The sequence below is a fragment of the Glycine max genome, chromosome 18 (assembly GCF_000004515.6).
Source record: "Glycine max cultivar Williams 82 chromosome 18, Glycine_max_v4.0, whole genome shotgun sequence".
Classification (NCBI taxonomy): Eukaryota; Viridiplantae; Streptophyta; class Magnoliopsida; order Fabales; family Fabaceae; genus Glycine; species Glycine max.
The window spans coordinates 43631114-43642171 of NC_038254.2; the positions used below are offsets into that span (position 1 = coordinate 43631114).

The following is an 11058-nucleotide window of genomic DNA, read 5'->3' on the forward strand; positions in this document are numbered from 1 at the left end:
TCACCCGTGATTCGCTTAACCTAGATCCGACTAACCTAAAGGATCCAAATCCGATCAAACCAAATCCAACCTCTGATTAACCCTAATAACTAGTGTTAATAAAAGTAAAAAAAAAAAAATGAAAGTTAGATAAAAGATAAATCAAATTAATGATGATAATATAAATGACCATAAAATGGGTAAAAGAACATTTATACTAGAACCATTTTTATACTACATTATAGATCTACCATATTTATTACCCAACCCCCTCAAATCAAACTAGAATAGGAAACAAAATAATCTAGCATTAGATTTAGAGCACATTGAGCACGTTGGACAACAAATAAAACTAAACATCTTCATTGCGTTGACTCCAACTACTTGAACTCACTCCTGCAGTGTCCTTCTTCAATCCCATTCATTCATTCTCCCCCGACAACAACGCCATGCCTTCATGGTCGTCTTCTTCTTCCGCTCTAACCGCTCCCAATTTGCGTCTTCGCACTCTCAGAATTTGGTCCTCCAAGGACTATGCAATCGCCGCATTCATTTTCCTCATTCTCTTCTCTCTCCTTCTCTTCTCCCACTTGGATTCCCGTTACGATTCCCAGCCCCATCACTCCAAGCTCGTTCCGTTAACCCTCCTCCGCAACGCCAACCAAACGCGCGCGCGTACGTTCCCAACAAATCTCACGCGCCACCATCTTTTTTGGCTTTGACTGAATCCTCGTTTTTGCTGTCTATGCAGTTTGCTTGGACGGGAGCGCTCCCGGTTACCATTTCCAAAGCGGGTTCGGATCCGGATCCCGCAATTGGCTGATCCACATTGAGGTTTCTGTTTTCCCTTTTGTTAAAAAATTGAGTATGCTTTTTTAAACACAGAGAAATGCTAGCAACACACTCTATCTCGAATACCAGAAACCTATGAAAACAGAGGGAGTAACTTGTAGTTGAGTTTGTAAATTGAAAAACTTGATTATGTGTCACATAGAAATTTGCGGGAACTAGAGACTGGTGGTAGTCCTTCAGCATGTAATAATTTCTTCTCTGACACACCCTTGTAAAGGCACGCATTATTTATAATTCCTTGAAATCCATTGAAAATCACAAAATTCTGTAGCTCTCCCTTCTTATTTAATAAGTTTTGCTCATAAATTTTTTAGATTTTAATGAATTTTAACCAATAATAAAAAGTATTAAAGAGAGTGTGGCAGAGAGTGTTTTCCTCTCAAAAATATTATTGACCTGGTTGCAATTGTGTGTGCAGGGAGGAGGGTGGTGCAATTCGATACCTTCTTGCTACCAGCGAAAATTCACTCATTTGGGGTCTTCCGATCATATGGAGAAGCTTATTCCTTTTTCAGGAATTTTGAGCTCTGACCCTGCTCAGAACCCTGGTAAGTTATACTGAATGTAACATGCTTATATCATGGTTTTAACTTTTAAATCCCATAATTGTGGCTGCATCTGTGTGAGTTTTTGAGCTATATCAAGGTTTTTGATGTCACTGCAACTGTTGCAACTTGCAATTTAAACCCTTGGCTTATGCACTGTAAACATAACACTTCACTGCCTCTATCACACCCTACCTTGATAGTTGATACTAGTCAGCAATATCTTGCTATCTTTCTCTCTTTGTTTACCCCATTGTTGTAGGAATTGGCAGTTTTTTGTTTTAAGAGTTTAAATTAAATGCACCATTTTGTAAGACATTTTTGTACTATCATCCAATCATGTGGTGCTATGTTGTCAATTGTTATGATCGAATGATACAGTGACAATGTTTTACATTGACATAGTAGCTCGTCATTATTCTTGTTTTGGTATTATGGGTTTTGTGGATTATATCATTAGAGAAATTGTAGAATATATTACTACTGTTGTAATATTGATGATTAATTGTTTTGCTGACATTTTCCCTCAAACCTGAATAATTAGATATCCAGCACCATTGGATTTGCATATCTGGCAGTTGTGTGGTTTGTGCTGGTGTAGGATGTGTGAATGTATGTAGGTAAATAGATAGATAGACAGTCAGATATATTGACTAAGTGATGTTAATTTGTATGATGTGTCAAACTTATTCAGATTTCTTTAACTGGAACAAGGTGAAGATACGTTATTGTGACGGTGCATCTTTTGCGGGTCATCCAGAGAGTGAGGTTAGGATTGATTTATGTTTTGCACCGTTTGTTGTTAACTTTTACACATTTGGGTTTATGTTGATGTTTTTCTTAAAATTATTTTATATAGCAGAGAGGAAGTGGGTTGTTCTTCAGAGGCCAGGTCATATGGGAAGCTATTATGGATGAACTCTTATCAACTGGCCTGTCTAATGCAAAGCAGGTTATACTTCCACCACAATAACAATCTAAGATATCTTTTAAAATTTTCTGAGATTGTTACAAACAAATAATAATAATAATAATAATAATAATAATAATAATAATAATAATAATAATAATAATAATAATAATGGATACAGTAATATCTAGCTGTCAGTCCTCTGCTCAATTTTATCACTTGCACTGTAAACATTAAATGTATGGATCAGTTTGGTGGATATTCCATTTGTTGTTCACTTATTATCCCCAGGTGATGCATGTGAAACAGTGAAAGTCATATTATGAAATTATTCTGATAGAACTGGATCAGAAATAGATGAAGAAAAATAGAAAAAGATTAAGATTTTATCGTTTGAATTCTGTTCTCAATATCTCAATCAGAGATCTCACAGGACAGAGATAGAAGAGTGACAAAAAGATGGTTTTTTTTTCCTCCCTGTATCATTTTTAAAGTCTTCTCAACTAACTAACAGTAACTGACAGCATGACTAATCATTTTTACATCCTATTGCCAACACAACAGCATTAACCATTAACTAAGTACCTTCATTCCCTGCACTCTAATAGATCCGGATCAGATACTGCCTAGACATTTGAGAGGCCTGGACTCTCCACCCACAATTTTCCCAAAAAATTCTGATACCCCGTCTTGGAGTTTCCCTGCCTTTTATAACAATCTTCACCCTAGTTTTTTTTTTCTTCTATCAGCAAACATAAAATTATATTAAGCTGGTACCAGAGATACCAAAATGAAACAATGCAGAAGAGGGTTACTATGTATTTATAGTCATTCAGACTCAAATACTGCATAACCCAATTACAAAAAATCATCGTCAACATATAATTACAACCCAATTCATCTAGAAGGACCCCTCGGGAATCCAATTATAATGCCATATCAACCTCCCCAAAACATACCCCTGTTGATAGCATCACATATGGCCAGAGAACAAACATGATCTGAGGTTACAAAACCACCACTGATTCTGGATAATTGAGGAAGAATGCACTTGGATTTATGCTCCACTGTGCAAAAGAGAAATCAAACCCTTCACAAATTTCATATAATCATGACCACGTCATGAATTGAATTTTCTGCAGTAGCTCCTCCATGTCCACGATGCCATTGTTAAACACTTTCTGATTCCTCATATTCCACACAGACCACACAAAGGCACTCCAAAAACCCTTCCATCTTTGGATTTCAGACTTGTGTACCAAAATAGAAGGGTATTGCAGGAACAATTCAGAAATCACACCTGGTAAAACCGAGCTACAATTCAGCCACTGAAAAAATTTCTTCCACAATGGATAAATCTTCCTGCAATTGAGGAACACATGATTGACTGACTCCTCAAGTTGCTCGCAAAACACACACTAATAGTCTTCTCTATGCACCACAATATTCTTATTCTTCAAATTGTCTTTAGTGGGGAATCTATTAATGAACAACCTCCACAAAAGAAACATGACTTTTGGTGATATATCTAGCTTCCAAATCTGTAGCAAAAAGTCGTCAACCTCACTCCTATTTCTCGAATGGTGAAGAGCTGAGTATGCCGAATTTACGGGATAAATTCCACTTGAATCCAGTGGCCACAACCAATGATCTTCTTACTCTGCCCAAGGTGGTATCCCCTCAAGCAAGGTCCTCATTTATTCACTTGAGGTTCCTCCCAAACAAACCAATTCCTACGCCACACGAAATTCCAACTCCATTTCTCCCCAATCCACAACCCCACATCCTTAATACACTTATGATGGTGAAGTGAATTAAGATATATTCTAGGGAACAAGTTTGCAATCCTCACCCAACCAATTATCCTCCCTCAATTTTGTTTTGTTACCATCCCCTAACTTCCACACTCATTTTATCAAACCATTTGTCCTCACTTTCCTCACCGCATACCCTCCTCAAATCCCTCCACCAAATTGATGAATTTCTCCCTCCTCCTCTCTCCTCAAGCCCCCTCCACCCACCATACCTAGATTCAATCACTTGACCCCATAGGGATTGGTCATTGCGGAATGAACCCCACTTCCATTTAGCCAACAAGGTCTCATTAAACATCGTCACCCTAGTCTGTTAACTAACCACTGTAGTCATTACTTAGTTGGCTAACCAACTGTAGCATTTTGTCACAACTCTAGGAAAATTGCTTTAAAGAAATGGATTCTATTCAGCCTAGCCTATTCCTTCTCCTATAACTTTCTTCAATTGGAGGTTTTTTATAACACTCCTTTGTATTCTTTCTAGTTACATCCTTTTAATTGGGGGTCTGCCATCATAATCTTTCTGTTAGTTTATAATTGAATAACTTCTATTTACTTTGATTATTTCTTGAGTTGGTAAACATAAGAAAGTGGTTGTCCTTTATTGTAAATGAACTTGAGCAATAAGAAATAATATTTTCCATTTTCTCTCTTAGATGAACTTGAGAAATAAGCATAGATGATAGTGTGAAAGATTAAAGCTTAGCTTATGGATTTGAACAAGTGCAGTTTCTACTTTCCAGACTCCAGATTATATGCTTTTGACATAATGCACTGTTTATGTATTATGATGTGTTAGCATTGATGTAAAACTTGTTAGCATGTGATGATAGATAAGGCTACTTTTGTAGGCTTTGCTTTCAGGATGCTCTGCTGGAGGGTTGGCAACTCTTATACACTGTGATAGTTTCCGACAAGTACTTCCAAAGGAAGCAACTGTCAAGTGTCTTGCTGATGCAGGCTTCTTCCTAGATGAGTAGGTTTCTCTCAACATATCTATTGAAAAAAAGAATAAATATCCTGCATTTATTGTATAGCGATTTTATAGGGATATATTATCTGATCTGATTTAGAGGAAAGTGAATATCCTCTCATTATGTGTAATTAATATAATTAGCCTATATAAGTCAGCTCCATTGTGCCATTTAGGACACATGATTTCGGTTCAATGTTTCTGCTTTCCCTTTTTTAACATGGTATCCAGAGTCTAACAGAGACATCTTGAAAACCGTGATCTGTCCGGAGGATCCACTTTCCCTTTTGACAAAATTTTGACGATTTTCCTCTGGTGACCTTTCCAGTAGCCAACCCTGTGGTTAGGATTGCCATCCTCCGATCTACACAGACCAGTTGACGGCACATCAAAAAGCTCACACAAGTGCTTTTTCTCAGGCGTGCCAAGCAACTTCTCCCTGTCCCTGTTCAGGCTGTCCTTTAAACTGTAAAATGAAAACTGAAAGTTGCCAAAAGTCCTTTTATTTTATTACAGAATTGGTCATCCTAGGATGTTGTTGCTTGGCAAAAAAGAGTTGTGACTAATAATTGGCTTGAGTTTCATTATCTGCTATTGGGATTTGAGAAACCTTGCATTTGGCACATTCACTTCTGATTTGTACCTGTACATGGCTTGTTCACTATCTCTCATGTTATGTGTTGCTAAGTAATTAGTATAATCTTTATTCTATAAATTTCAGGAAGGATATTAGTGGAAACAGTACAATGAGATCTTTCTATCATGATGTTGCCCAGCTTCAGGTATTGTGGTGCTTGCTTATATATTTATAACAATATTTCTTTAAGGAACTACAATTATACTTATCTGTTAAGTTTATTAGTATAAATAAAAAAAGTAGAATGTGATTTTTTCAGTTAATTATATAATATTCGCATATCTTGTTGTTAGGGTCTTGCAAAAAGTTTGCACAAAGATTGCATTGCTAAAATGGAACCATCTAAGGCAGGTTTTTTAGTTTCTCAAATCTTGTTGCCTCACCCTTCGATATAATTTGTAAGAGTAAAATTTGGTTAGTTGGTTCATATATTTCATCTAAAAGAACAACCAACTGTGTATTTGTAATGCAGTGTCTCTTTCCATCAGAAATTGCTAAAAACATAAAGACTCCACTGTTCCTTGTTCATCCAGCTTATGATTTCTGGCAGGTAAGTCCCTTAGTATTCATGTTTCATTGTCATAAAACATTTTTTTTTCTAATTTTTCTGTGATGGACATTTGATGCTAATTAAAACGTATTTAGATACGCAATATTTTGGTGCCTCAAGGATCAGATCCTGATGGTCACTGGCAAAGGTGCAGACTGGACATTCGCAGTTGTAATGCTAATATGATTGATAAACTTGACAGTAAGTATTCGCTATAGCTACCATATAGTTTCTGGATATGTTGTTGTAGTCTTGGTTTATTAACTTCTGTAAGCCTTCAATTGGATTAGATTTGGAATGCTGCAGATATTGATTAATGATGATCTAACCTGGAACCTAAATGTAGTAGCCACGCTGAGGCATGGATAACTTGAGAAATTATCATTGTCAGGTTACCGTGGCTCTTTGCTGAAGGCTGTGAATGAATTCCAACAACGAAAGGAGATTGGAATGTTTATAGATTCATGCTTCGTCCATTGCCAGACTGAGATGGAAGTGACGTGGCATTCACCCAACTCTCCTAAAATAAATGATAAGGTAACCATAGTTTTGGCACTTCACATATGCTGTGTATATAATATATCTACTCAAGACATGGCATTCACCCAATTTCTTCTTAGTGATTGCTTCATGGCAGTCATTCCAAATATGAATTTTATCTGATTTTAACAATGCCATTTTGTTCCCTTGAAATTTGACCACAACATTGTTTATGTGCTTAGTCATAGTGGTTGGTTTGAGTGTTTGTGTTCTACTAGTGACTATTTTTGCGGTGAATTTTGACTTATTTCCTATTCTTTCAAATTTAAATGTGATTTTGTAATGTGTTGGGAAGTCACTTTAATCGCGGTCACCCTTGGCCCATCTTAATTGTGGCCTCTTTGGGGCTGCCTCAGTTGAAGTCTGAAGGATGGTGTTTAGTCCCACAGGAGATAAGGCTTAAATAGAGCTTATAAAGCTTGGATAATGCTCACCTTACAAGATGATTTTGTGGGGTTGAGTTAGGCCTTAAGCCCAAATATTAAGATAGTATCAAAGTCTATCGTAAATCCATAGTTGGGCCACCTGCATTGCTCCAGGCCCTGGGCGTGAGGGGGGTGTTGGAAAGCTGCAGTTAATTGCGGTCACCCCTAGTCTGCCTTAATTGCAGATTCTTTGGGGTTAACTCAATTGCAGCCTCAAGGGTATAGTCCTACATCAGCTACAGTTAAAGGCTTTAAATAGAGTTTATAAAGCTTGGGCAATCCTCACTTTAAAAGAGTTTTGTGGGATTAAGTTATGCCTTAAACCCAAATTCTAAGAGTGTGACACTCAAGATTCATAAAATTGACAAATCATAATATTAGTGCATTAGAAAGAATTTTGAATAGAAATAAGAAGCCCTGTAGGGTAGTTATGTTTCCATTTATAAACACTATAAAGCCATTAATAGCAAAACGTGGTAGCGTTTTTTGAACGTGGTGGGTGTGACCACTATTTGTGACAAGTTCGCAATAGTTGTGCACACGCGTAGACACATTTGCAGCATCAGAGAAGAAAATCAAATTTGTCCCTTATTTGCATCGAGATCGCGACAATTGTGCATACACACAGGCACAATTGCAACATCAAAGAATAAAATGGAATTCGTCTCTTTTAACACCGTTTTGAGTTTCTGTGTGTGTTTGTGTTTTTTTTAATCTTTTAAAGCTTTTCAATTGCGCCCCTCCCCTCTTTTTAAGTTCTCACTCCCTTCTCAAATTAACCATTCTTTTCCTATTTCTTCTCACCATTAGTTTCAGCTCTTCACTTCTACTTTAAGACCTCTTATTTCTTTTCACCCTAGCATCATCTTAGCCACCAAATGAACAACCAATTCTTGGAAATGTTGCTTCATCAATCGGTTCAGCGTTGGTCAAGCTTACAGGTGACAACCTTGATATGGCTTGGAAATGAAATTCCTTGAAGGACATTAACAATAAAAAAGGTTGTCACTTATGATTTTTGTATTAAGACTACAAAGGGTGGAATAAGTAGAGCTATGAGGCACTTAATGGGGGTGAAGGGGGATGTTGGTGCTTGCCAGAAAGTTCCACTTGAAATCAAGGAAGCTTCTGAGAAAAATAAGGTTGTAAATGATGTAGCAGTTGGGCAGGAGAAAGATGATGATGAGGTAGAAGCATTGGAAGAAATTTACAACATAAGGGTTGGAAAAAGACTTGCAGCAACAGGTTCTACTCCTGCTGCCAAGGGAAATACTGTGAAAGACCATATGGATTTGCATATGCCTATAGAAGAAAACAGGATTGCTTCTTTAATACAAGTATCTTGTATGCTGTTTTCCTTTTAGCCCTTGCTTCTTTAATACAAGCATTCCGTATGCTTGTTTGTCTTTTAGCCATTGTGAGTTTATTTGATGCTTCTGGACCTTTAAGCATATGCAAATCCATATGGTCATTCTCTGTATCTCTCTTGACAGCAAGTGCAAGGGTAGAACCTGCTGCTGCAGGTCTTTTTCCAGCCCTTATGTTGTTAATTTCTTCCAATGCTTCTACCTCATCATCATCATCATCTTTTTCCAGTCCAAATGCTGCATTATTTACAACCTTCTTTTTCTCATAAGCTTCATTGATTTTAAGCTTGATTTCAAGTGCGATTTTTTGAGGGATAAGTAAGGAATATTTACTGAGGATAATTGGGCCTGTAGTGGGGTTTTCATTGAGGGATCCTTCTTTGTTGATAAGCTACAAAGATAATCTCCCTTTCTTCTTCATCAACCTAATGAATTTTTAGGGTTAACACTCCTGTCAGAACTGTGGGTCATTTTCTCACTCATGCCTGTTTGTACCTTATTCCCATGATAACGATGTCTGAGAATTTTGATGAAATACTTTTTATCATTTCTTTTTCATATAGAGAGGCTTTACCTAGGTAGCTACCTCCCTTAGCCTTAGAGCCTACTATTTGAACATTTCTCTATCCTTCTGTGTCATATTTGTCATCCTTGAGTTGCAGGAACTTAATTCTTGGATTTGTGTATATATGTGTAACACTCTAACCCATCTATGTTCTTGAACACATATGATGTTAATTTTTCTCTGAATCATGGTGTCCATCACCTTCAGTGACTTGTCAACGTACTGATTTAAAGTACCAAACTTAAATTAGGTTATCGTGAACTACCTTATTTATCCACATCTGTCCATTAGAATGTGAAGATCCTTACTCATTCAACACTTGATTTGGGTGTTGATACAGCAGCTCTAGTTCATTTAACAACATGCATGGGTCATACATTGCATTACTTCTTGATAACAAATTAGCATTAACACATATAATCCATTTTTGTGGTCGATCCTTGGACATGTTTTACGTTGATTATGAGTGGCCTAACACAATCCTCCCTTTTTACCTAGGGTTGGGATCATTATGGTATTATAGGCAGAGTTAGATAATGTTTTAAAATAAGAAGTAAAATTATAAAATAGCATAAACTATTTTTTTTTTGTATAATTATTACATACTACATATTTCTCTTAATTTAAAATAAAAGATTTGTCATGGAGGTTTAGCTCAGATGGTTGAACATGGTATGGGAGTTATTATAAACCTCCTGACAGTATCTTCAATTTCAACATATACAAAAAAGAAGGATTTTCCTCCCCGTTCTCTCTAAAACCACACTACCTTACGTTAAAAATTCATCAAACTACAGTCTCTGTCTTGTTTACTTTACATTGTAGTTTTTATGTCATACTGTTCTTTTAGTTACTACCCTACACTGTTGTTGCCTTGCCTCTGAAGCAGACAATTGCGGAATCTGTTGGTGATTGGTACTTTGACCGAGAAGCGGTAAAGCGCATTGACTGCTCTTCTTTTTCGTGCAACCCCACTTGCCACAACATGGATTTCACCTGAATATAAAATAAAGCTATGAGCCCCATTTTTTATTGCAACTTTTATCCCGGATCTTGGTTGCTTGAAGTTCATGAAGGAATATCCTCATTTATATCCGTTACGTGAATTTGGCTTCAATTGATTTAGAGTTAGAGAATATGCTGGGGAGTTCATCTTATTCACTTGTATGATATGGGTTCTACAGTCTATAGATTATTAAGCCATGCAGCATGTGTCCCCTTGATCAAGTGATTCAATTGTTATATAAATCAATTGTGTAATTGATTTGTTAGTTTCTTCTTAACTTTGTAATTTTTTTATGGATCCCTAATCCAGCACATTAGATTTTTGTGAATTACAAATTTATTATATTGATGCTCTATTAGCAACTCCAAAATCTCCGAATAAATGCAACCGTAATGAAAAGGGTATGTTGTGCCAGTAGTTTTCTTTCAATAAAAAATATTGGCCCCCTTTTCTTATATATATTTACATTGTGTTTGGTATATACGAATAAAAAGGAACGAAAGTGGGAGGGATGAAAGAGACGAAATAGATTGGAAAGTGGAATTATTTGATATTCATACATAAACTGTCTCTATCATTTGTCAATAGCGTTTCTTTCACAGATCTGTCTATGTCTATCGTGGGAAGTTTTTGTAGCAGTAGAATATTTGTAAAGTATCCTATATCATAAAAAAAATGTGTAAAATATTACTATGATGTTAAACTTAAAATGAAAAATAAATATATATTTACTTTTATGATATTAGTTTCGTAGTATTATATTCATGAATAACATTTAAAAAATAAAATAAATTAATTTATCAATGTTTAAGAAGCTGCTTTTACTCAATACAAATTTATTAATATGAAAGAAATATTAAATTAACGTGCATATAAAAATTAAGAAAAAAAAAGT

The 11058-nt window shown here is 36.1% G+C and overlaps 1 protein-coding gene across 4 annotated transcripts; it reads left to right on the forward strand.

Moving 5' to 3' along the window:
- The first annotated feature begins 264 nt into the window (after positions 1 to 264).
- LOC100792819 (pectin acetylesterase 5) lies at positions 265 to 10521 on the forward strand. 4 transcript variants are annotated; one of them, XM_003551419.5, is made up of 12 exons: positions 281 to 654; positions 731 to 813; positions 1250 to 1379; positions 2071 to 2144; positions 2236 to 2328; positions 4952 to 5076; positions 5795 to 5855; positions 6004 to 6057; positions 6183 to 6260; positions 6356 to 6461; positions 6652 to 6797; positions 10047 to 10521. In XM_003551419.5, the coding sequence occupies exons 1-12, from the start codon at positions 429 to 431 to the stop codon at positions 10155 to 10157; spliced, it is 1287 nt and encodes a 428-aa protein (XP_003551467.1). In that variant the 5' UTR covers positions 281 to 428; the 3' UTR covers positions 10158 to 10521. The 4 variants fall into 4 exon arrangements, with proteins under 4 accessions (XP_006602586.1, XP_006602587.1, XP_003551467.1 ...); XM_006602522.4 differs by having other exon boundaries at positions 283 to 654; positions 2239 to 2328; XM_006602523.4 differs by lacking the exon at positions 10047 to 10521 and having other exon boundaries at positions 265 to 654; positions 6551 to 6693.
- The last annotated feature ends 537 nt before the right edge of the window (positions 10522 to 11058 follow it).

Coding starts and splice junctions, on each gene's coding strand:
- LOC100792819 (XM_003551419.5), top strand. CDS start 429: ATGCCTTCATGGTCGTCTTCTTCTTCCGCTCTAACCGCTCCCAATTTG. Junction 2,329..4,951: donor GCCTGTCTAATGCAAAGCAG/GTTATACTTCCA, acceptor CTACTTTTGTAG/GCTTTGCTTTCAGGATGCTC. Junction 5,856..6,003: donor ATGATGTTGCCCAGCTTCAG/GTATTGTGGTGC, acceptor TCTTGTTGTTAG/GGTCTTGCAAAAAGTTTGCA.